Here is a 27,854-nt window from a genome sequence, read left to right as displayed (position 1 = left end):
AACCATACCACTTGTTTTTGTTTGCCTGTACGTGTTAATTCATGAATAAAAGTTGTATATTGTCTATATTACTTTTGCCATTTTCCAAATCATACAAGGACATTATGGATGTATCCTCCTTGTGGACAGCCTTTCAAACATGGGTTGCTGTGTTAATCCTGTAAGTATTGGCAATTTTGTGAAGTTCAATATTAAAAAAGTTCTGTGGAGATTCTCATTCATCCAGGTCACAGTTATCCAAAGGCGTTGAATCTGGAGCAACTGCACTTGGTTATAGATTCTTGAAGACATTTCACCTTTCATTACAAGGGCTTCTTCTCTTCTAACTAAATTGTGGTGAAATTACATGTTTACCCCAGGAATTTACCCCAACAGAGGTTAAATACCTAGGTTTTAGCACAACTATTTCTAGAACTGCCACTCTCATCTAAGCAAATCTTCAAGAATGTACTACCAAGTCCAGGTGCTCCTGATTCAAAGCATTTGGATATTCACAAAGTGTTGTTTTTGTTGTGCTGTAACACAACCAATCGATATGTGTCTTTGTCTTGATAAATAGTTATGTATGTATACTTTATAAAAAAACACATATGACCTATCATGAGTTGTCATTACAAAGCTATATAAAACAGTACAAAATCAAAGAGACATTATGACAAATATAAAGGAGAAAAATGTCATACCCCCTGCCAGGATCTGCTGCTCCAATTCAGCCATCTGTTTTCTGTAGGCCCTGAGTGCTGCTTCCTTGAATGTTGGTCGAATACGCTTCTTGGGTGGGGCTTCTGTGGGCTTCTCTTCTGCAACATTTTTGTTTTCATCCTCCTGTGGTTTATCTACTTTTTCAGACACTTCAGTGGTCTCCTCTGTTATCTCATCTACCTCCTCTAACTCCTCGTCAGCCTCTTCCATCTCCTCTGTCACATCATTATCCTCAGTCTCATCCGGTTCTTCTACATCTACATATTCCACCATTGCGTCATATTCAGCAGTGTCCTCAGTGAGTTGGGTTTCATATTCCTCACTGTACTCTTCATCATACTGTTCATCCAAACTGCAATCATACTCCAGAATTTGTTCCTCTTTACTCTCCTCATAGTCCTCTACAGCTTCAAAATCTTGAGAAGCCTCAAAATCCTGAGAGGCATTATCTTGAGAAGCCTCCACATCATCACAAACATTGTAGTCCTGAGAAGTCTGACACTCATTTATAGGTTCATCTGTCTCCTCTGTATCATTTGGATTAGTTCTGTTCTCCAGGTTTGCTAGTACCTGCTCCATCACTTCAACATAGTGGGTCTCATTGTCCACTGGTTGTTCACCAGCTTCTGCTTCTACACCTGTTTTCTCATCCTCTGCCTTGTAGAAGACAGGCTCTGTGGCAACATCTGAGTCTATTGTAGTACTAGAGTTATTTGCAGTGGAGGTGGACAGGGTGCGGAAGCGCCCCATAAATGATGAGGAGGAGTTGGTGGGCTCCTCAGGAGGAGCAGGGGTAGTCTGAGCGCCAGACTTCCAAACAACTTCCAGCGCTGACTTAGCCCTCTGCAACGTAGAGCCAAAGCCAAAACCAAAGGACTTCTCACTGAGATCTATGCTGAGCCTACTGCTCCAAGACTGTGGAACCTCCTCAACTTTTTCTGTTCTAATCTCACTCTGACTGCGATACATAGTTGAAGACTTATTCTGGGTCTGGTAAAAGCTATGGTTGACATCCAGTTCAGGGAATTTTTCTCTAGGAAGCGTTTTAGAGGTTTCCTTAGGGGCATCCTTAGAGGCTACTTTGGGAGCTACTTTAAGGGCCTCTGTTGGTGCTGCTTTAGGGTTTTCATTTGAGGGCACCTTAGGACTCTCTTTTGGGGCTACCATTGGGGTTTCTTTTGGTGGAATTTTAGAAACTTCTTTTGTGGGTACTTTACCAATCTCTTTAGATGCATTTGGCATCTCTTTTGGGGCCTCTCTTGGCAGTAATTTTGTAGGTTCTTTGGTACCCTCTTTAGTAGCAGCTTTCTGAACCTCTTTAGATGCAACTTGTGGGAACTCTTTAGTAATGACTTTAGGGGAATCTTTGGGTGATTCTTTAGGGGTTGAGACAGGGCTCTCAATTGGAGTTATTCTAGGGCTTTCTTTCGGTGACTCTTTCGGACTTTCTTTAGGAGTCATTATGGGGCTATCTTTTGGGACAACTTTAGGACTGACTTTCGCAGCCTCACTAGACATTACCTTAGATGTGACTTTAGATACATCTTTAACAGTGGGCTTTGTGGTATCTTTCGTGGTTATTTTAGGACCTTCTTTTAGGGCTTGACAGGATTCTTTAGCTGATGATTTCTGAATCTCTTTAGGCGACTCTTTAGGCGCTGCTTTAGAGGTTACTTTAGGTGAAGCCTTCGCTGTTAACTTAGGAGTTTCCTTTGGCAATATTTTGTTGCCGTCTTCTTTTGGAGCCAATCTAGTTTGTTTTTGTGTCACTTTAGCAGGAGCTTTAGGAGCATCTTTAGATGATACTTTCGTGCTTTCTTTTGTTCCCATCTTGCATCCCTCTTTAGACTGCCGAGAAGGTGTCTTGATCACAGACTCCCGCTCTGTGATTTGAGGAATGATGTGTGTGGTTATTGGTGGTAGAGAAGATTCTCTGTCCAACATCATGAATTCTTCATCTCCTTCAAATTGCAAATCAACCTCTTGACATTTAGTGATGTTCTCTGGGAAACCAGGAATGGTTGATGGGTCAAAGGGACTGCTGACCTCTATTGAGGCTTCCAAGCCAGAGTCTGCACCCTGCTCCAGATTATGCCAGTCTTTCCAGGGTGATAAATCACCTTGCAAAGAGGGCTGGGAGCCACTGTAGTGGCTTCTGTCCCCAGACATACACACAAGTCCATTGCTTACCCCACTGTCAATAGTTTCTGTTGTCTCAACCTCATTGTGTTCATATGTTTGATTTTCATGGCTGAGTGGGTGACTGGGGCTAGCATACCAGGAGGAAGACATGTCTTCTTGTTTTCTCTGCCACAGTTCCTGATCTGAGGATGACAGCAGAGAGCAGCCATTAGCCCGTGTAAAGTACTGGCTCTCTGAAAAGTCTTCTGAGTAAGACTGACAAAGTTTTGAGCAGTCAGACTCAGAACGGCTGAGTTTAGGGGTTGAATAGTCACTCTGGGAAAGCCATCCAGGGGTCAAATCAGAGTAGTAAGCCTTGGCATGCTTGTCTGGGTCATAGTAAGTGTCATCAGCATAGTGAACTGCTCCTGAGTAACCTGCTTCTTCCCCTGACCGGCTTTGGTCATGTGATCTCCTCTTCTCTGATTTACTCTTATGAGCAGGCTTTGAAACCACCATAGCATATTTATTTCTGCTTAATTCTTCCAATTCTTTATCACTGTCCATTGAGTCCCAGTCATCACTCTCCACTACTTTATCCTTTCCTGAGACCTTTAGATCCATGCTTTCATACGTTTGTGAGGAAGACAGTGCTTTGTCTTTTCTCTCCTTTCCATCATGAGTTAAGCTATCAGTAGAGACTATAATGCCTGTTCCTTTAAGTTTATAGCATTTTTTCAAGACTAAATCCCTTTCTTGTGTTGTTGCGAAAATTACAATAATAGGGCGGGGTTTTGCATTGGAACATTCTCTCTGCTGCCCTAGCCTATGAGCAAGTTCAATTTTTATTGTTTTCTGGGCATCAATGAAACCCATTTTGTCTTTCATTAATTTATATATTAGACTCTCTGTTTTCTCTGACCTCTCTTCAGGCACATTGATAAACCGTAAGGTAGAGTTACTGGCCTGGTGGCTAATTTGTTTTATGTAGTCATGGATATCACGTGTCTCTCTTCTAGACTGGACAAATCCTGAGCGAAGCTGTTCAATCTCACTCTGAACTACTTCCACACTACTTGAGATCTCATCAATGGAGCTTTTCAGGGCATTTACATGGCCACGCAGCTCAGACAGTTCTGTCTCTATCTGGCTGATCCCTTGAAGCTCCTTAAAGATCATTTCCATGACATCCTGGGTTTGACTGATGCAACCTGTGGAGGAGGAGCCAGGCTCCAGGGTTGAACTCTTCTGCTGCCGTCCAGCACGGTCCAAGGACTTGCTCCGGATGCCCAGAGTTTTTCTCCAATTGCTCACCTCGGAGTCTGATGAGACACACTCCTGACTCTTTTTCCATTTTCTTAACTTGCGTAGAGCACCCAGCCTAAGTGTGTGTAGACTGGAGCGTTCCACTCTTTCACCCTCAGAACTTCCATCAGAGGGAGCCAAACTGATGAGGCTCTTCCTGTTTCGTCTTACTGGCATTGTGTGTGATTTATGCTCATCCAGTCTCCGGACAGGTTTTGTCTCACTCAAGGAGTCTGAGTAACTACTATCAATCGAAAGAACCTCAGGAAAGATGCTTTCATTATTATTCAAAAAAATTGAGTTTTTTGGGAGTCCATTTGCTATAGCTACACGATAACTGAAAGTGGGTGACAACGATGAGCAGTCGTAATTTCCGTCGTTGTCTTCAAGCGATATGTTACGTGCCGAAGAGCATTTGGAAATCTTTTTCACTGTAGTCTTCAGTGTAGTAGAGAGAGTTACATTGTGTGCTTGCAAATCGGTGGTTAATTTAGGCTCTTTATTTTCGCTTCTGTCTTTCTTCTTTATTGGGTTTGCCAATTTCTTTGTAAACATTCCTTTGAAAATCTTTTCAATGTAGGATGATATAATCTTGATTAGGGCAGAAACCATGGATGACAATCCTGTGGACTGTTTTCTATCATCTAGTGAAAGGAGAAGTTGGCTGAGAATACAGTGGTGCTGAGCCAAGCACAATTGACCTGTGCTTTACAGTGAGTGGCTCACAATCACTAAAACCACAGTCCATGTAGAGATTTAGTAATAGTTTTAAATCCAGTCGCCTTCTTCCAGAAATGGAACATCTCTCTGAAAGACATAAAAGAAAATATATTTTACAATTTGGATATAGATCCTCAGCTCACACTTCAACACAAACAGAAAGAACTATAGTGAGTTATCATCTCCAAACTTTATGCTCTTCATTGGAACATTCAAATAAATGTTGTTTTTTTCTGTTTCATTAGTTTATGGAATGTATTATTAACACAGTCATAAGCATGCACAGCTTTACAGCAAACCGCACAGAGCACCCAACCTGCTTATACATCACTTTAAATGTATGGCACACATGTTGATTAAAAGAGTGGAGGGAAAGACAGCGTGATAATGAACATGAATTAGGGGTGAGGGATGGAAGGATTTTCATTTTTCCATTTGCATGTACATGTATTTTTGACTGTCTTTGCATATATGTTAGTGTAAGTCAAGGTCAACAGACCAACTGGCTAAACCAATGTATAGAACAAGAGCAATTATTCTAATTGCCTCACAATACTCTTAACAGATTGTATGTGGTAGACGTAGCACTATGGTCATACTCCAACAGTGAGTTTATCATGAATAAATATCTAGCTCGACAAAATCTGCTGAAGCTAAAGAACCTGATATTTCGTCTTAACAAAAAAAAATGTTTTATCATCATTTATTTTACTTTTTTATTTTCAACACATGCTCACACAAAATCCGCTTTTAACTATATTGTCCATATATTAATTATAATGACAAGGATAATGTGGATTTCTTAAAAAATTACCTAAATAGATTGTAAGGGTTTGGTACCTTAACCGTTCAGGTATCCTAATCCATATGTGCACCAGACTAAATACTTATGAAGAGGAAAAGCCACCTTAGTCCCATGGAAAACAGGCGAGAACCCTCTTGAGCCATGCTACATATAGTATTAGACCTTAAACATCTCGGAGGCGTACTCTGTTTTCTATTGAGTGGAAGTCGTCAGTCGAAGTCAAAAACAGATGTCTGCTGTGCAGAGGATGCGACAGCTGCTCCACATTAGTTCTGGTGTTTAGAGCTTGATGTGTCAACAGTCTCATGACCACAGAGACATGCTCGCTTCAAATGAGCTGTGAAACACAGCATCACAGCTTAGCTTTTATTGCAAGGCCATAAAGATGGACCGGGCATCATCACATAGAACTTAAGGCTAGGATGCTCCCATAGATGTGTTTCTGCCTGCATTATTTGGTGGAATGAATACAGGAGCTTGATTATTTGTTGACTTCATGGGATAAGGTTTCAGGTATGCCTTAGGCTAGGCTATTTGTAACACTGAAAGGTATCATGCAATAGTAAAAATAAGACGGGATGAGCTGCAGTTTATTAACTGTAATTAAACCTAAGATGTTATTGAGATATATGAGACAGAATTCCGTCCAAAACTGCCCTGGCGTAGATAATGTTTAAAAAAAGAAAAATGATAAGTATCTTCAAAATTTGTCATCTCAAAAAGGAAATGAGAACTGGCTGAGGTGAAGGATTAGAGGTATATTTTATGAAATGAGGTGGTTCATGACTCAGTTCCCTTAAAGACTGGGATAAGGCCAAGAGCAGCCTTTTGCAACCGATGGGTCATAACCTAAAACTGTGGCCGCATAAATAAATCACATCAGATATTGTTTAAATATGCCCTGGCATTGCCTCAACTACATTCACCAACATTTTCAGCTCTCATCTGAACTTCAAACTCACATCTGCATGCAAAAACTGAGAGGTTTCACAGCAGCAGAGTCAACTTGTGTTCATCAGTGAGCGGCTGAAGTTCAAGGGCACCTTTAGTTGTCAGGGTAAGAGAGATTGTCTTATTGACTCACTGCACCAAAAAAAAAGAATGTCATATTTATGTTGGATTTTTTTTCTTTTTAGTTGTCAATGATATTGCGATACAAAAAGGTCCTTGAGGAATTGTTGCACATAAAATTCAGGTAATAAGTCTCTTCACACCATTGCATGTGTTTTTAATTACACTGGCTAATTAGACCTAAAGTGTGTTCTTAACACCAAATACATCAAGTTCACACTACTGTACTTGAAGTTTCAACTTGGCAAGTTTGTCTCAGGAGTCCAGACACAAGGGGACGGGGACAACTATTTGCAATTAAAACAGCAGCATTGTTGTTAACACCAGCAGCTTAGCATTTATTGATAGGGACCATGTTGTCTATGTTATTTTGTCTTATTATATACTTAATTGTTTTTATTGAAATGTGGTAATACATCATAGAAGTCCCACAGAGGTAGCCCTGTTGTCAAACTGTCCATCAAATGATATATTTATTAATTCAGCTATATAATCTCAAATAAACAAATATCACATTTCAACTGAGACCAAATTTTATCTTCTGATGGGCATATTATCATATGAAAAAGTTAAAGACAATTTTCATATGTGATATTAGGACATTTTCTGTATACTCTATGGTCACTTCTGGGGAGCAGAGCCTGAGGGACGCCACATTATCACTTATTCGCTAAGTCTGTTTCCATTTCGTTTTCATCAGTACACCAACTTTGCCACCATGGCCTTGGTTCTTTAGTTTTATGTTACATATGGAAGCACTGGCTTATTCATTTCGAAGAAGATTCACAGTGACAATGAATCACAATAATGAAGCTTTTGCGATATTCGGTAGACCCTTTATTAATGTGATTAACAACACCTGTGTTTACCTACTACATCGTCAAAATGGCTGCTGTCAGAAAGGTCTATTGCATACCACAAAGGGAGGGGGAATATGGGTTATTGAACCTTGCTGATTGCTCATGGGCCATTCAAAGTCAGAACGTTTCCAAATGTATGGATATCAAAATCCATACATACTCTGGCCCTGAAAAAGGAATATGCTCTGTGTGAGGTAATGTTTTTGTGTTTGTACGGAGGGACAAATCAAAGGTCCTGGAGCTATGCAATGAAGTTTGTTCAGGCAGTATTTGAGTGAAAGCAACTATGTGGGTGGATTATGGTTATCGTGGGCCTGGGGAATGAATTTACTAAATAGGTTTACATGCTGAAATGTTGAAAATATACAGTACAGTATTTGTCACATAAAGTACTTTTCATCCCATTTGAAATGCTCCATTTCAGCGTCTGTCATCGTAACCTGGCAGATCTTTTACATGCACATATATATGATGCACTGAAGGCAAGGGAAAACCCAAATAGGCAAAAAGATGAACTGTTGGCAGTTAAATCAGACGTGGTAAGAGTCCTGGATTTTAAGGAAGACATTCTACTAGAAGAAGGCTAATGGGGAAAAAAACACCTTGTATATCTGCATATTGTTATGTGCATGTTTTCCGATGGATTGATTGATAGTGCACCAATTTGTCAGGCTCAGTGCTTTGCTGATGGATAACCGCTGTGACTAAATATTGTTTCAGCAGGATGGGTAAATCAAATTTTCCAAAATGGAAAATAATATACTACTAATAACTGCGAGAGGCACCATTGTATGAATGGAAAACAAGTGCATGAACAACACAAACAAAAAATACAATAATTTGATGATATGTAAATGTATTTTTTATCTACACACTTTAATATCACAGTATAATGAGCAGAACTGGTGTGAAATTAGAACTAATGTGTCACTAAAATATGAATAAGTTGGTTGACACCAACAGCAGGTTGTAGAAACTAAATCAGTTTGTGATGAGAAGTTGATGAACTTTGTTAGATAATAATATCAACTGGCAAAATTAGCAAATTATTGATTAAGCTCAACTTGTGTAGTAAACCCTACTGTCTCCTTCAATAATATATGGAGCTGAGAGCATGGTTTCTGCGATTGCAAGAGACGGCAACATTCAGAAGCAGAGATCTGTTTTGTTTGTCATGGCTGTTGCGATGAAACAGTTCTTGGAATGCTGAGTCTTCCCCAGATTTGTCTGCTTTTTTCATCTGATCAAACTAACTTTTGTTGCTTTTTGCAGAGAATGGTTGTCGGCTTTAGGCAGTGCTAGAGACTGACCAGGTATGGTCTCCAACAATACTTCAACATTGCAAAATAATCCAAAAGTGAGAAGAAAGGTGAGAAGATTTCACACAAACCAAAACAGAATTACACAATACTGGGGAATACAGAGAATTGTACAGCTTTAGTAGAATGAATGCAGGATAACTTTTAGCTTATACCCCCTAGCTTTGAGCTACTGGTTTTGGTGCAGTTGAAGAATAAAGGAAAAGTAAACACATTGCATTATTAATAGTTGCAAAGACACTTAGCAAAGCTAAAAAAAAATGAGCTTTAATGAAAATAGGGATTGTAAGGTGTCTATTGCTGAAAATGCAGACTTCTCGAGTTCCTTATCTTAGTTACTACATTTCTTTATTATATTCCTAGTTCTGGCTATTAGATGTAAATATATCTGGCTTCATGTCTTTTTGGAAATCGCGGCTTCCTGCAATTTACCTAACTTGCCTAGTCTTAAAGTCAGCCCCTGGTGTTGTTGGCTGTCGGAATGCCTCTCTAAAAAGCAGAAAACATCAATACCACAAGTCACAAATGTTGTCCCGCTCCGTTTGAACAGGCACTGCTCTAGTAAAATACAATTTTATAAAATGAAGGCACATTTTCGAAAATAACATCAATGTATTTTTTTGTGAAGCTGCATCTTGTTGAATGACTCAACCATTATGGGCCAATTTATTTTGCGATGCTATTTCGTAATGTGCTTTATGAACTAAATTGAGTTACGGCCCCAATCACGTCTGACGGCATCTGTTGTATGTCACTGTTTACTGTAGCGGACACTAGAGCATCATTTGTTTACAGCACTGTGGCTGCCCTCTGTCCAGACGAATCACAATAAGAGAGTACTAACATTTAATGAGTGCTGATTACCAATTAGGGAGCTGCCTTTCTCTATACAGAGCCAACATCTTGACATCTGTATGTTGATGTAAAATTTGACAAATGAAGCATTCACCCTCTTCCAGAGCTAGAGTTGAAACGCAAATGACTTGATAAAGCCCACGAGGTATCGCCTGTACCGTCCCATTAGGGTGTAATGATGTAAGAATTAGGAGAAAAGGATGACAGATAACTAGATCACCTCATCCCACTTGTGTGTGTGGGTATGTACGTGTGTGTACGTGTGTGTGTGTGTGTGTGTGTGTTTGTGTTTGTGTTTTGAGCACATAATCTGCAAAGACAGAGTTGTGTGTGCAGTCTATAGGCAGCAAATGGGCCAGAAATGTAATGGTAGCATTTCTTCAGAGCTGTCATGACAAGCACATGCGAGAATTAGATTACATGTTAATAATCTACATGTATCATCTGAGCCGCTGTTCACCCTCACTGCTGTTTGTAGCATGATAAAAACAGATTAATGGTAATAGAAGTCATTCTGTATGCACCATTGTAGAGATAAGAGGACAGCAGCAATGCTTTAATAATAGGATGATATGATTTATCGGAGTATCATGTGCTCACGCAAAAACACCTTCTAACCGGCATGGAATATTGATAATCTGGAGCATACGCTCCCTACAGTAGGTTATTGTGTTATTGCATCATTTATGACTCAGTACATTATACAATTTAGTTGGATATAAAGCTTACATGTTCAAACGATGTTATATGTTCCGTAGTGAAATACTTTGAGTAGTTGTTTTTTCTATGATCTGCCCGCTCCCTTTCCAATTCTGAGGCCATGCCTTTGAACAAGGCACTGACCCTCCGGCTGCATCAATGGGGGGGTTGTTATAGTATTTAACTTGCTAACCAACCACTCATGTAATAGAGTAAGCAGCTCCTTAATCAACTTGCTTGGTCAGATCAGATCTGGCCGATTTTAGTTGCCAGCAACTATGACAAAACAAAATCTGGGAATTCCTGGGGTTCTGAGGTAGAGTCCCTCCCATTTGTGAGTCAGACAGAGAACTCTCCAGAGAAAAGGGGAGCACCTCAGCCACACCCACCCCGTCTGCTCTGAGCCACTGCTACCCCAGGACCAGCATTAATGCCCAGGGACCAATCCCCCCCCCCCTTTCCCCACATGCATCTGATTAGCCGAGCACTCTCAAGCAGTTTCTCCCAGTCACACAACCCCTGCTACTCTCCTCTAATGAAAATGAGTGTCAGTGGGAGGCATGATAACCTATTTCTCACAACTGTTCAATCTGCTCTTTTCTCCTGATGAAAACGCAAGTATGCCAATTTGAGGTCATTATGCTGCAGTTAATTATACTATACACGCTGCATGCTGCTCCCCCTCGTATCATTCGGTGTAGAAGAGTAGGGGGTATTTGTGTGCAAACCTTTGGAAACAGATAGAATATTATGAGAGATGCTCGCGAGTTACGTCATGTCTTCAGAACACATTACCGTGGATTATGGCCGAGTGTGGATTAGTGTACTGTACATGTGGGTGTGTGCATGCCTGTGCATCTGTGTGTGTGTGTGTGTGTGTGTGTGTTTGTGTGCGCGTGCGTGTGTGTGCAGCTGACTGTGCACACACATGTGCACACACCCTGCATGGTTGCTCTTAAGCATGCATTTGCTGCTCTGAGAGGAGAGCGATGCACACCAGTGGGGGGATGAGCGTGTGAGGGTGTGTGCATCCTCAGATCATATTGCCCTCACGCCCATCCTCAGCTACATTCTGCCTCCCTTTCACCGAACCTGTGCATTTCCCAACAGTGAAATATCTGCCTGCAGCCGTAGGAAGCCAGCCAACATCACAACAGATTGTCTGCCCTCATGAATCAAAATATTACCATTTCTTTGGCCAGCATGACAACAACAAGTCTCATCGCATTTGCCCAGTGTGAAACAACAGCATGGCTCACATGCGGTCATGCTGTGCGTTCTGCATCGAAACACGGGGGAAAGGTGAGGACGGGAGCAACGGGACATTTGTGGGATCGACAGTGTTCGTGTCAAATCTGGATTCTCGAGGAGAAGCGACTGAATAACACAAAGTCCTATTGACGTGTTTGTGTTTTTCGCCTCGGCTCGATCGAGAGATGGTGCCGTCCGGCCGCATCATTCTCAAATAACGTTTCATTAAGCCACTGACAGGGCCACGGCGGGAGGGGAGGGAAGCAACAAGAAGATCCAGACCGAAGTCAAACACTCGCCATCCCCAACATCATGCAATACGCGCACCCGGCGCCGAGGCGAGGCTACGCCGCTGCACATACCTGCTTGTGTCAAATCCCCCCGCGGCGGTGAGCTGTGGGCCGTGGTGGAGCCGATCGCCCGGTCTCAGCGAATGGTCGGTGCCAGGAGACCAGCGGTGGTGCTGGGGAGGGGTGGGAGGGGAGGGGAGACAGCGGCTCGGTGCGCAGCTGCCTGCTAATACCAGAGCTCAGAGCATCTCCCCGCGTCCGACAGACCCCACATCCCACAGCCCTGCCTGCGCGAACAAACACGCACACACCTCTGCTCCATGCCACCTCCTGCGCCGGGTCCTCCGCCGTGTGCGCTACGGGGGCGCACAGACGCTGCCTTTTTTAATATTGCAAGCCTCTAGGTTTTAGTCCACGGTTGACACACACACGCGCACACTCATACATACACACACTCACTCACACCCACCCACACACACACACACACACACTCACACACACCCTCCTTGTAGACAGTGTACAGCACGGGGTGTCTAGTCCAAGATGGGATGCAGACGGGTGGCGGTGGTGCTGATGGGGAGGTAGACAGCGCTGCGGCTGTTCCTGGCTGCCCTGACTGAGATTTGGCTCCCCGGCTGGAGAATGTCTGTCCCTCCCCTGTACAAACTCTCTCTCTCTCTCTCTCTCTCTCTCTCTCTCTCTCTCTCTCTCTCTCTCTCTGCTCAGTGAACCAGTCTAAGAGAATGCGAGAACTGCAACCCCCCCCCCCCCCCACACACACACACACGTTACCCCTGTATGTATGTATATATATGTATATATATATATATATATACACACACACACACCCGTGCCCAAGATGGTTTGAGTGAGAGGTGAGAAGGACCTAAAGGAGTAGAGAGAAAAACGAAATATGAAACTTCGCAAATGTGTTGTAATTTCTATAGGCTATAAAACTGCGATCTGCCCCAAAAAAACAAAAACAAGCCCCTCTAAAAAGCCCACTACACATTGCGATAGAAACCGGGTGATGTAATAAGCCAATACACCTTGGACACCGGGGACGCGCTGAAGAACAGGAGCAGGCCACAGGGCTAGTCCTTACGTTTCTAATCAACGGTGGGGGTCTGCCCGAGGGGCACGAGGAGCGCACTGTCATGCCTTTCTGTCAGACCCCAGTCCACACATTGAGTTTCATGGACACTTTAGACCAGTACTTCCCAAACCCGCAACCTTTACCACTGACCCGCAAATCTGCTTATTCACAAATCTGGACACGGCTTGTAGTGTCCTGGCTGTGGCGCAAACACACACGCGCGCGCACACACACACACACACACACACACTCACACACACATCATCTAATTACGTCTCTCACTGGAAATCTGCTCACACATCATTGCTCATTGGCATCGCAGATTAGTCATCGATGTACTCCGGCGTATTTAAACACCACGGACGACGTGAATGCACGTGGCTGAGATCCACAGCTGTGTGTGTGTGTGGGGGGGTTAATTTAATATTGTCCTCGTGTGACATTTCGCTGATTGAGTCCTTTTAATTCCCGGGGGAGGGGAATTGAAGACGGACACAGCAAAATGAAAACATTGCAGGTAGAGTGTCACATGATAGTCCACATCATTTCACCGACTCCCCCGGCCTCGGTGGTGATTGGGCATACACGTGAAACCATCTCTCCCCCTCTCCATCTCTCTGCGCGCGAGGCTGCCTCCCTCCGTCAGCCTCGCTCTCCTCCTGAGATGTGTGTCATGCGTTCCTCCAACAGCCACTAATTGTCTGGCCTTCTAGCGAAATCACATTCCCTCCCCTCGCTCTCTCTCCCTTTCTTTGCCCCCCCGTCACATGGGAGAGCGGTAGGATGTTGGGAAGATGCGTGCGTTTGTGTGACGGAGGCGGGGTGGGAGGATGATGCGCACGGCTCCTGCTCGTCCCCTGCTGGTAGTGAGAGTAACTGCACCCTGGACCCTCAGCGGTTTCTGAGGCCCCTTTGACCCAAATGATCTCCTCCAATTACTGCAGTGCACATGCGTTCGGCCAGAGGTAGCAGAGAAAATGCTAATTTAGTTTAGCATTCACCATGGTTCAGTTAGAGTTAATGGGATCTAAGACATGGCAAAATTGTCAAATTAGTTGAGACCTTGCAATATTGAGATGGGGTTCAAGTGTGCGACATTTTCACAAGCAGACATTTCTATACAAAACCTTGTTTGGTTCTCCCACTCCACCATCTCTGTATTTCAGTTTTCGTACACCACCCCTTTTCTCTCTTGTGTATTTCACTCTCCCACGTTCTGCCTTCTCTGGAGATAGACCCCTGTGCATTCAGCAAGCCAATACTCCTGATGTCTTCTCTTCTCCACCTTCATCCCCCACTCTCCTCTCTCCAGCCCTTGCCTTCACAGGATTGTGCAAAACAATATTCTCCTGTTCTGTCTCTAACCGTGGATTTTTTTTTAAATTTCATATTTAACTCATACTTTATTAAGGACACACATGTCTCTGATTATGAATGTGTTATCTTCACTGATTTTACTCAATTGCTTGAATAAAATCTTGAATATCTTGAATATTTCCCTTTAATGTACTCAGAAATCTTCAGCGAAAATTCTGATTCAGCAAACAGCAACCCGCTTCAACCTCTGTGCAAACCCAGTGACCTGGTAAACAGATTTAATGAGCATTACTTCTCAGCCTCACAACTCCAGTGTGCCGTTGAAAACAAGGTATAGTTCTCAGTCATTCTCAGCAAAGATACCATAGTTTCAAATACAAATTCAGACAAGCCTAGCAAGATTAGGAGAAAAACAAACTAGAGGTGGAACTCTTGTTTCTCAGATATCAGATATCACCGGGCTTTGCACAGTCACGAAGATAAAAATCAAAACTGATCACAAATGACCAAAACAAACCCAGGTATTTCTCTAGAAATCTATTGGGCTTTTAAAAGTCACTTTTTTGCATTTAAAATAAGACCATCAACCAATCTACAGTTTTTGTAACTAACATTCAGATTTTCCTGTTGTACAGAGCTAAATCAACTCATCTAGTACTGATGTGAATCCATCTTCTAGCCAGTATGACAATGTTCTGCCATCTGATTTGAGTCGATGACACTATCGGCCCTAGTCTAACATGCGAAGAGCTCCACCTGTTTTGAGCAAGCGAAGCAGTTGGAGCACCATGCAGCGTTAATCGAACAATTCATTTAGATCCATTAATCTCTCAGAAATATACACCTACAGTGTCTCCATAAAAACTATTTCGGATTCATTCCCGTATTTATTTTTTCAAAATATAACTGAACAGACAGGTTCATCCTTGGTTTCAAATATTTATTTTGTGAACGGATCCATGCTGCTTGAAATCAATATCAGTGATGCATTTGACAGTATTGATGCTTCTGGATAGGCTGAAAAGAATATAGACACAAAAGAATCATGCACGGTTTAAATAACCGTCTTCACAGATGATTGTGATTCTTCTTCAGACCATTTAATGTACCTCAGGGATCAATCCCTGGTCCAATCTTGTTCTGTATATGCTCCCCTAGGGCACATAATTTGCTCCTTTGAGCTCCCTTGTCAATGTCATGCTGGTACATGCATGGTACACAGCTATAGTGTATCTGTCATTAGGGTTTACTGACAGTTGAAGCTACCATTTGAAAATGTTTAAATGCTTTAATGTTCAGAAAAGGCATCAGTGTTCTCATACTGCCCCTTACTGCGGCTCCTCTTTTCACCCTCTGTCTCAAACGCCTGGATTTCTTTTGAGCCCCACCTCCTGATGAACCCCAGTCTGCTCTGATTGGCCAGCTGGCCCAGTCTGTAGTGATTGGTCAACCGCTTTCATTAATGTATACGAAATGTAAAGCCCCCTCACCAGAAAAGATGGTTACTCTCAGATTGTAGGCGGGTTAACCCCAAAATAGTCTAACTGTTACATCAGAGTGGGAGAGAAATCTGAACCAGTTGTAACCAGTTGTTAAGCGCCAGGCTGTAGGGTGAAGCCAGCTCCCAAAAAAACACAGGGTTTGTGGGCCAGCAGGCTCCACAGATACACACATTTATGTGCACAAACACTGAAAAAGTTGTATATTTTTTGCATAATGAGTCACCTTTAAAAACATGCTGCAGTCTTGATTTTCATTGTTTGATAGTTTACCTTTAAAACTAATAATTCCTTCTCTTCTAAAAAGCATGACTCTTTTGAATGTCTTCGTTTGCATGCTTACTATTCATACTGCATTTGTGTTCTGTTCACTTTCTCTGTTGGCCAAGCTCCTGTGATTATCATCATACTCCATACATTAAATGTTCCCCTCCTAATCTGTTGGCTAAGTTCACTGAAAAAAGACAGTCCTCTGGCTATCCTTAATAATGTACGTGTGTGTGTGTGTGTGTGTGTGTGTGTGTGTGTGTGTGTGTGTGTGTGTGTGTGTGTGTGTGTTTTCTGAGCTGCAAAAGTGATGCCAAATGCTGTGCCACTGTGTTCCTGTGACTTCAGGAGATACAAACCTTTTATCATATAATTTGTATTTGTATGTGAAAAAAGGTCATGGTACAAAAGTGGAAGTTCTCATCTTAACCCAGAAAAATTTAAATATTGCATCACCATCTCCCCTGACAGACCTTTATCCTCTGTCGGCAGAAACACAGGATAGTTGGCACTAATAAGACAGGCAGATGGCCTTTCTTTAGTGGTTGAAATCCATCCGTTGAAGCATTAAGGGAACGCTGTGGGCTGATGTAGCATTAAATCTAGCACATGACCATCAGCTTGAAAGAAAATATCTTTTCATTTATGTTGAGGAGAGATAGAGAGCACAGTAAAAGGGGAGCATTCAGATCACACGGCCGTCAACACACAGCTGGCATCAACTCAGGCTGCCTTCAGCACTGTAGAACAGGAGTAACATTTTCATCATGCTAGCACCCGGTGAAACACAGAGCGCTTAATTTTGTTGCTGAGGATTTACAGAATAATAAAGGAAAACGGTTGTGAATTAGGACAAGGATTTTCAAGGATTTTAGAGCGAAATGGTGGTGGTGGAGGAATAATTTTTTCATCCATCCGTGTAACCTGTTTGGCTATGATGAAATCTGAAAGTTGTGCTCTAGTAAATTCCCACCTGAAGCAACTCGAGGGACATGTTTCTAGAGGTCCATAAAGTTTTTAATGTATAAAGATTATTAGTTCTGTTGTGCATGGCCATTGCTGTTTCTCAAAATTGATCCAATTTGTCATCAAGGAAACTAGGTCATGTTAGCTGCTTTGTGAGACAGTACAGTACCTCACCCAGCGGTGCTTCCAGCTAACTGCTAATGGCAGCACCTTAACATGCCCACAAAGACAATATGGATGATTTAGGAGGTTGCATGTTTTCCTTCTTTACCACCTTAGTTTAGGGGAATTTCCCCTGTGAATCGAAAAAGTATTTCTTTTATTCTGATTCTGATTCTGTTTAGCATACTAACATTGGTTAATAAGCATTAAAACACACCGTACGACCGAGGCTAATGGAAATCCTTTTTTTAGTATTGGTTCTTAAGTACTGGAAAAATTTAAATGTTGACTTGATGACGGTGCTAGATGGAAGTTAAAGGGATTACCAGAGGTGTTACAGTCTTCCTGAATGCATGTTCCAAATGCCATGACAAAAGGTCAGCCTTTGAAGTAAAGGTTTCATCCACAGGGAACCAGAAAAATGGAGTGGTAATCCATCCAGTAAATATTGCTGTATTTCACCGGATAAGTGAAAAAACACAACCTTTAGTTCAGGATCACGTACTTTGTCTGGGAACCATGGATGTCTGCAAAAAATGTCATGGTATTCCATCAAATAGTTGTTGAGATACCTCAGCTTGAATTGTGGAACTACCGACCAACTACGCCTTCTCCCTGAGCTGTCCCACTGAACTATTAGGCAACTATCTCACAATATGGAGGAGAAAAAGAAGAACACAAGTGAAAAAAGTGAAATGAAAAAAAATACCTTCACAAAGGATAGTGTGAGGATTAAGTAAAGGCCAGCAGGACTGGTTCAACGTACTGTATGATGTGCAGTTGTTAACATTGTTTTCAGCAGAAAATATGTCTCGGGAGGACCCTAGTTCTGTGAGACAAAATGCTCATGCGAGAGAGCAAAAGATGGAAAGATGGTCTTTTTGTCTCATATCTATAATATTCTCCCCAGTAAGAATAAATGTTTGTATCGACTCACATGCTAGGCTTTGTTCGTATAATTGAAAAAAGGCAAAACTAACTAAAGCCTTATTTACATGGTAGTAGACTTATATTGCAAAACATGAATTAAAAGCATATCCTCTTGGTATTCAGAACTCACAGGAAGGTTAATACAGACCAATTCAACCGGAGTGAAAAACAAGTTTAAGGAACAGCTTTAAAAATGGACCAGGGCCCTCAATAGTAATGAGTTGTGGAGTTGTTAGGGTGAGATAAATTAGACCAAGAGGCTCGTGTTTGGAGATATTTTTTCAGATTATGACAAAAATATACATTTCTTGCTCTACCATGTCTACTCTTTTTTATCATGCATGCTCAGAAAACAGCATTTCAGCCCACAGTTTGAGAAGGAGAGTGGTCTTTCAGATCTCTCAACAAGATGTTGAGAGAAATGCTCCAGATCAATCAGAGGGTGTTTAAGTCCCTGGCACAGTCAGAGTCCTGCGTCCAACTGCTGCATTGCAGATAAAAACCCTCCTCTGCCAGACACCTTTTACACACAACCATGGGCGAATCTCGAGAAATATTCATTAGGTAGCGTAGAGTAAAAATAGGGGTGCAGAAATATACTGTACATATATGCTGATTTAATGGCAAACAATCACGTGTAGCATTATTTACTTGGAAAAGCCCCAAATTAAAATATTAAACGAAAGCAGATCATTCAATTATTTGCTTTAATTTTAACGCTACTGTGTCACTTTGAATTTAAAAGATTGAAATGATGAAACTGACAAGCGTCCAAGGTGCACCTGGCTTTTAAAGTGAACAACTCCCAATTGTTGCATGCACTGATTGATTTGTTGCATGCTGTTCACGAAACACGCCAAGGATTCATTCAGAGACTAAATACAACCATTTTATGCATGTGTCTGGGGCAACAACCTCCCCCCACCACTGTTAAACTTGCAAAAGTGGATTTTGCACTAGTGCCATGAGCTAATTCTGTGTAAAATATAACCCTTAGTGTTACCAGCGATCAAAGATATGCAGTATTTATCCAGTAAAAATCCTTTTCTCTGAGTTTCAACTTGAAAATGTGGTGAAAGAGCAAACTGAAGTACAAAGCTTTGAAATTAATGGTTTCAGGAGTGAATTATTTTATTGCCTTTTAAATGTGTGTTGAAATGTGGATGTCTGTCTGCAGAATGAGCAGCTCAAGAGGTGTTGGTAGCCGTTTAGTCAGATTAAATCAGTCCCGCATTTCATCAAGAACAAGCTATCATTATTTGACGAAACACACTCAAACATAGCAACCCTGCCACTCCTTAGGGCGTACTGTATTTCTACTAGTGGACGTTGGCAACTCTACTCACATATTTAGCAGGAAAAAAAGCCACCAGCAGTCGCTGTGAGAGGCCAGGACTAGCAGAGGATGCACAGAAACTGTGTGGTGCGTTGAATGCCATTGAATGTATATGCAAAGTCACACAGGGGAGGGGTAACCTATAGGTGCACGCAGGGAGCATCAACTCTTGCTGCATTCACTTGCACTTCCCTTGCAGAAAATTTAAGTTTGTGGACAGATCACAGCAGTGAAATAGAAATGTCATGAGGGTTGAACTGTGTGAGAAGACCATCATTGACATATCCTTAAGATAAAACATTTGATACAATTTATTATGGTAAAAACTCAGGGTAATGTGGTTTCCTGGATATGACTGGAATATTAAAAAAAACAACTACTCCTGCTCTTAGCCCAAATACTAAAAATTATAGTCATAACAATCATGATGATGCAGTGCAACATGTTGCGAGTAAAATTAACTCATTCATTTATGAAAAAAACAGATGCAACACAAAGTTAATGTTTAAGTTTATTGCCTTTGGGTTTCACAATTATATCACGTGGTTTACCATAATGAAATCCCCACAATCTGCAAGCGGAGAGCATTTTTAGCCTCCTGTTAAAATTGTGAATACACCATCAGAATTCTGACGTGGCAAAGCAATTGATCTTCACTCGGCTACATTATGGTACCTCTGCTGCAGTACTAAGCTAATTATCATCTTTGCTGTTGACTTTGACAGGTAAACCAGAATGTTTCAGTCTCAACACTTTAGCCCTAATGGGCTGAGAGTTTATCCTTCAAAAACAGTATGTCTGGCCACAGATGACAAACTGCACTACTTCTCTGAAACCCCCCCTTTTTTTTTGTCGAGTGGAATACATCACCGCTCCCATCGTAGAGACTATTCTTGCTGCTCACACTTTTTACTGCTGCTGTTTACATCCTAACTGTGATTAGCTGTCAGTGTGGAGTTAGAGGTGCACAACAGTAACTGAATGATCGTAACTACGTGTAGTTTCGCAATTGTTTCCTTGTTCGTAATAATGCGGAAGCGGGTTGAGGTCCTTTTTGACACCTGTCACTTCCACAGTCTGACTTCTGGCAGATAGTGTTTTATGATGTTCTGACTGTTCAGAGGTTTTCCTCCTAATCATATCTTCACCATGTAAATATATAAATGGAAACAATCTGACAATATTATTTTAGTTACTTGCAAGACAAGAACTAAAGGTTCAAATGTCCTGATTTACCTGTGTGCAGGCAGTCTTAGTGTTAAACTAAGCCAACGGGCTGCCCCTTATATCAAAACTTTTATTTGAAAATAAAATACAGTACAATAATTATGAAAACAATAAGTCTTTGGCTTCGAAGCAAACCTCAGGAATGCCTGATGTGGGTTTTCTGCTCACAGTCAGCAAATACAACATTACTAATATTTAACTTCATAGCCAGGCTCAATGTGGGACTTGATGTGGGGCTTGATGTGACATAGCAAATGAGGACCTGAGACTCAATTTTTGAAAATAGGCCATTTGGTTCTGGATGAGGTTGTAAAAATTGAGTTTGCTTCTTAGTTGCAGCTGAATTACAACAAAAGCCACAAATACACTTGCACACACAGCATATGCTGTGCACAACCATAAGCCTCAAGGTGAAGTATTTCATCCAGAATTATTTACCTCCTGTAAAAATAGCATTGGAATTACAGGGAAACTACGCATAAATATACTGTAACACATCCCAACTCTCAGTCTTATAACCATCAAGTTCTTCGAAATTAGATTCATAAAACACCAAAACACAAGCCAAATAATCACATACCAGTATTCGGACAGCAATTAAGCATTTACAGTATAGCTCATTTGCTCACACACACACACACACACACACACACACACACACACACACACACACACACACACACACACACACACACACACACATACACACACACACACACACACACACACACACACACAGTTGCTCAGGTGTAGATGCTGGATGCGTCAACAATGAGAAAAAACGTAGCTGATTATCATTAAAATGAGCTCTGAGCGCTGCAAGCCTCTCTACAGTACAGCGTTAGTGGCATGACTATGTCAGCACAGCACTTTGTGTTTACTATTTAGTCCCACAGCAGGCTGCAGACGCCAGATAACAACGGCACAAAGCATGCTGGGAAACACCACAAAATGTGCTGGGGCCCCCAATGCGCCCGCCTCTGCCTGATGTGGCATCAGTCAGGATTACTGCTGAGAATGGTGCTCTCAAACAATCCTGCATGGCTGAGGAAGAGGAGATGATGGAGGAAATGGAAAACAAAGAGAGATGACTTGGTTTGTGATACAGTAAGCATATCATGTGGTTAAACATTGCAAAAGACAGAAACATTAAAACGTATTTTTTTATTTTGCATATTGCATTTGGCTATTAAGCAAATGGTTTTCCATTTCCAAAAAATGATACTGTGATTTATATTTTTATGGTTGAAGGATTTTATTTTTATGATATCAAGACTGAAAATATTTCTAAATAGTCAACCACCGTTTTAAAACCAAAATGAATCATCCAAAATACTGGGGGCAGGTAGTTAAATTCACACAATCAATCAGGTTCGCTCTAGCCTTCATAAAAACACATCACTTTTTGGAAGTTAATAATGCCCCAAACATGTATCTGGTATAGTTTGATAGAGGAGTAAAAAGGAATATGTAGATGTTTATAAATTAAAGAGATGTGTTTTCTCTCTCTAAACCAAAAAGTCCATATACTCATATGCAGTTTCCTGCCAAGAGATGTAAGGACATTTAGACATTTTTTCAATGTTTACCCAAATGCCTCTTCAAACACCTTGTGAGCTGCAAGTCAATGTGGATCAATTATCCCGAAAATGTTTTACAACTAAAATGTGAAAACACAGATGCTTGACTTGTGGTCTATAATGAAAAATTAAAAAGGTCGCTAAAAATATCGATCCTGCAAGTGTGATACGGTCCTTGTGCCCGACATTGATTAAGTAGCCATGCTCGCGGTTCGGTGAGGCTGCACAGCAGTGTTTTGAGTTAAGTGCTTACAGGAGCATCGTAACATACTCACATGCTGAATATTATATAGCTAGCAGACTCAAAACTGTAGGGAGAAATACCTTCTGTAAAAATATCCATATACTGTAGTTTTGCATGTTTTAATGCAAAACTAAAAGCTGAGGCTGATGGGTTAGGTCATTAGGTATTTGGTGATGACCAAATTAGCTGAAATGTTCACCTATAATAATCAAAGTTCTGAAAAATCTGTCTTTCCGTACCAAGAATAATATTTTTTAAATGAGATGGCAATCAGTCCACTAGTTGTAAAGATACTTATGATAGATATGTAAATAGGTACTTATCCATAGGGCCATGGGTTCTTATGATTAGAAATCCGACATGCTTGGTATAAACAGTGCAAAGATTCCTGTTCAGGTGGCGTAGCCTACTGATGCTAAAAATGCAGGTACAACTTTGTATCATTTTAGCATTTCTTTGTTGATGGCAAACTTTTAGAGATGTGCTGCATACAAAGTTTTAAGCTCAGAAATACATTTAGCTTTAAAAGGTCACAGCCATTCCTCAAAAAAACAGCAGTTTGTGCTCGGTGGGTTCTCTGCTGATTCCACTGTCAGAGTTTGACAGCAATTTTTCACAGACCACAGCAACAGCAGAGAGGCTGTTCTAAACTGCACCATCCACACTGTGAACAGCCTCCATTGGGACCCATTGGTGCGCCCGAGGGACCAGGCTCATTAGGAGTGAATCCAAACTTATATACGCACGTTCAAATGTGAAATCACTGACATCCATGCATTTTCCATAACTCAAACCTTAAACATCTGTACCACATGCACAATACCCTAAAGCTACACCCCAAGTGTCCTCACTCAAGAATAAGTCAGACAGTGATGCAGGTATGCAGGGGGCTCTACTGTACTGTACCTCACAAACCAAACACGTAGAGTTCAAGTAAACCAAGCGTACAGTTGAAAACAGATGTGATGTTTAATACAGTTTTAGTATATCCTCCTGGATGGTACCTGGCTAGAATGAAGCTGTAAATGTCTATGCAATACGTCTGTTGTTGGAGAATGTGCCTGCCCTCGCTACAACAGGCTAATTACATTTCAGCCTCTGTGATGAATGAGGCTCTTTTTTGATTTACTTGCAGCTGCCCTTGCTGAATTCATAGCCATATTCTCTCTCATTTCTCTCTCTCTCACACACACAGACAGACACTTATGCACACCCGCAGTGTTAAAGTTGAATTCCCCATGAGGGCAATTATTGCGGCGTTCAACAGTATGTTCTTGTGTTATTAATCTCCTCACTGACTTTGCTCTGACAATATAGCACTTTTTCACGGTTATTTAAAGAATAATTCCTGGTCAATAGTTTTTCTGCAGCCAGTAATTACAGGCACAAATACGCTGACGTATAGAATTAAAGCAGCTCAAAGTGTGAGTTAGCTTGTTGTTTGGCAGGTGGGGTGGGGGAATGACCATGGAAAAACCAGTGTGTCAGCTAATTGTAACAGTATTTGTGTACATATTGTTTGTGTATTTGTATATCACAGCTAACGTGAAAGAACAAAGCCAAACAATAACTGAATCCTTGGTGATAGTTGTGATTCAATCCATATATTGCTGAAATGTTATCTTACGTTTAACCTGCAATAATCTGAAAACCATCTGGAACCATCAGTCCATCCAGGGCACGTGGTACAAAACCCCCCCAAAAAAGTTTTTCACTGCATGCACATACAGGTCACAGGATTTCCACAACTACTCTAAGGCAAAGGAAACTTACTGTTTTAGTGTTGAAGACGAGATCAATGGATCAGCTGAAGAGCTGATACAACTTCTCACTTGCAATAAAAAAACTACAAATTTGGTGGCCTTTGGTTATGCATGAAAGCTAACCAAACGGTATGTAACAAACCCAATGTAACTTACCCAAATCCTATTTTTGACCTTGGAAATCTGACCACACCTGGTCCCTTCTCAGCCGCCATCCTTCATGTCAATGTGGAAAGCTTGTGAGGTTTTACAGACAGTAGTCAGGTCGTTGAGAGGTAGAGGGAGGAGGCTGCGGCAGGGTAAATAACAGGGGTTTCGAAAGGGAGAGAGAGGCCAGGCTAGATCGTAACAGATGGCCTTTCCCTGGACTTCCTCCATGGGCTTGTGTTCATAAACACACACACACACACACACATTCACAGCAAGTATTCTAGTACTGAAAACGCCTGTTGGAGGCTCACAAATGACCAGGATATTGAGCTTCCTGTTTGCAACTAAGAAACAGAAAAAACCCCACAAGCACTCCACTGCTCTGCTGTAATGCTTATTCTTCCAATTATAAATTAGTCTTAAAAAATGGTAATTTAACTCTTATATATTTCCCATTTTTTTATACCATTAAACCTAACACTAGCCAGTATTCCAACCTATCTATTAGTGTCACCTTTCTAACTCACTCTTTGATAAATGTGTGTAGTTGTAACAAGTCAGAATGTGTCTGCTGTCATCATTCTGCCATTGAACAGCTTTTTAAATTTGCCAGGGAGAATAAAACAAGAGATCCAAAGAATTCTTCATAAGAGCAAAAAGCAATTAGCTTGTTCATTGAATGTATAACGTCTCCTTGTTAACAGATACTAATTGTAGGTCTTGTCCTAAAGCTCTTGTGTATTGTCGCAAAAATAGAACAAACTTGAACACTGTGCGGCGTTGAGCTTGTAAGACCAGAATAAAGATGCCTGCTAATGCTCTAACTCCCAAACCAACTCCTGTTCACATCTTTGTGAAGAAGCAAGACTGAAGGGGAACTCTCTAAATTATGATAAATCATTTGAGAACTTTTTTGCATTTTAATGTAGATCAGTGATGCATGAGGTCACAACCAAACTTGTTTTCAACCAAAGAAATTTGTAATAATTACCTAAGAAATTTCCCAACAAATCACTTTGAACCTAATAACCAACATTTACCCAAGTATCCTCTCCAGATGTTGGCGGTAAACGGTTACTTTCTTACATACACTTAAATTAATAGTATGTAAAGTACTGTACATTGTCGAAGAAAAAAAGGATTATTTATTCTGTCTTTTCGTTTGTTCGTTACGTCCGTTTGCTTCTTTCTCTTTAGTATCAAATGGTCACTACACTTCTACACAGACCCTCAAAAAATCAGCCACTGAAAAACGCCGTCGATAAAGTCAACATGAACACCAAAGCATTTAATGCGCTGCTTTAGAAATTCAGGAGTTGGCGGCACACTCCAATCATCACAATGGCCTACATCTATCAAGCAAGATCACTATTATCAATTGGAACATCCAATCCATTTCATGGCTGTTGACTAATGAACCTAGCTGACAAATGTCTTCTGCACTCATATGTACAATGGATTCATACGAATATGATAAACATTTGTGCTCGGTGGCCTGTAAATTGACCTTCAACCTGCACTCAATCAAATTCCCAAATGACCAGTGCTTCAATATATTGGAATTAAGTTATATGATTGAAAACCTTAAAAAAAATAAAAAAAAATAGTGTTATGTAGTTTTCCCCTGTGCTCTGTACCAGTGCTTTAGGGTTCACTAGTAAAAACATCCTCTAAACATGTCAGTGACTAATTCATCTTAATTTAGATGAATGCTGGCTTTAGCGAAGACAATTTTATTGAGTATGTAAACTCTGCAGTGACAAATGTCCATGTTAAATTTGTCCCCGGTCAGCTCTAGAGGTAGTTTTAGTAGCTCAACTCCGACAGTGTAAAGAAATAATGCCGGCAAAGCTACAATATATTAAGTGGCTCCATGAATACATTATTCAGCCCAAACCGTATCTGTTACTCTGTCAAGGTCTAGATTCATCTTTTCATTTTAATTGGCCTGACATGAGGAGAATCATGAGATGCAGTCACATTTATAAACATATAATGGTCTCTTGACACAGAAATCGCACTGCACTGGACGCTCATTTTTTTCCACTGCTTGCGTGCAATGATTTTTGGCCTCTTTAACCAGATTATTCAGTTCAGCGTCCCATATGAACTCAGTTACTAACCCTGAATAATAACCAGGGGTTATGTAGTTGTAAACATTACATGCAGCTGGGAAATAAATGACAGTATTAAATTTGCTGTGACACCTAAACATTAACATTAAATAGAATATTTAGAAGAGCAGGCTGAATCATAACCAATGATGATTAGGGCTTTATTCTTTTTTATTTTTTTAAGGCCTTACTTTTCCTTATATGTAAAATATTATAAAGAGTGATCATGTACTTTAGCTTGTCATATCACAGGTTATCTGGTCTGTTTTTCAATTATACATTAAGGATATTTCTTTATATAGAAGAGATCCAGGCTGTACCAACGGAGGGTTGGGTGTGGTGTATTACGGTTATTAAGGGATTGTGGGTGTTTTTATTGCAATTTCAGTTTTACTTTCAGAATCGCTACACTCCTACTCCATGTTACTCTAGTTAAACTAATTTCCGTGCTTTCTAAGGATGTAGCTCCTTGAACTTATACATTAGATGCTCAAATACCATGTTGTGATTACAATTACATGAAAATCCTAGCTTGTAAGCCCCACGACTGTATATTTGCAAGTTCTTTGGTCCTCAGATATGGACTTAATCCATGCTTTAGCATTTTTACCAATGACTCCATGTGGAGAATTTTAATGCTGGTTTCAATTTCTGGCACGCCTCACTTTCCAATACCATCAGTCCATCAGTGCCTTCCTCTTGCTGCCTTTCACAACCTTAAGACCTCTTGATTCGCAAAGTGAGCACGGCGATCAAGCATCAGCGTTCTCACTTGCCCAAAGATTGTTGATTCTCAATTAGAGCAGACACATCCTGGAGTGGATTGCAAGAGGGGGGGAGAGTGACTGGGTTAAATAGCATCTGACCTGTGACTCTAGTCTTGATGAACACAATCAGTATTCTAAGTAAGCGATGTCAGTAAGCCTCCCGCGGTACAGTGTCAAGCAGCGCCAGCTGAATTCAGGACCCTGTCAAGAATGGGTCCGTGTGCATTAGATGGGTACCAGCAGTAGGTTTTCTTTGCTTTTTGTTTCCATCTTCTTGGATATGTAAAATAGCAGTACATTTTAAATCATGCCCTCCTTTCTTCTAAACACATACTGCATATGGCTGACCAGTTAGACTGTGATTTGTGTTTTTCTTTTTATGTTGTTAATTTGAAAAAGACAAATAAGATTATTAAGTTTCCCAATCTGAACATAAGT

The 27,854-nt window shown here is 41.1% G+C and overlaps 1 protein-coding gene across 3 annotated transcripts in view; it reads right to left on the bottom strand.

Moving 5' to 3' along the window:
* The window catches only part of LOC118302749 (protein unc-13 homolog C), a 96,311-nt gene extending 83,696 nt beyond the window's left edge, over window positions 1-12,615 (bottom strand). For all 3 annotated transcript variants that reach the window (XM_035629165.2, XM_047331707.1, XM_035629168.2), the window contains exons 1-2: window positions 12,071-12,615; window positions 684-4,935 (exon numbers count right to left, since the gene is read on the bottom strand). In XM_035629165.2, coding sequence (XP_035485058.1) covers window positions 684-4,740 — 4,057 coding nt within the window. In that variant the 5' untranslated portion in view covers window positions 4,741-4,935; window positions 12,071-12,615. The remainder of the gene's footprint in view (window positions 1-683; window positions 4,936-12,070) is intronic.
* Window positions 12,616-27,854: the final 15,239 nt, after the last annotated feature.

This window comes from Scophthalmus maximus, chromosome 4 (assembly GCF_022379125.1).
Source record: "Scophthalmus maximus strain ysfricsl-2021 chromosome 4, ASM2237912v1, whole genome shotgun sequence".
Taxonomy (NCBI): Eukaryota; Metazoa; Chordata; class Actinopteri; order Pleuronectiformes; family Scophthalmidae; genus Scophthalmus; species Scophthalmus maximus.
Note: the sequence above shows the minus strand (reverse complement) of the source record. Positions and strands in the feature narration are given on the sequence as shown.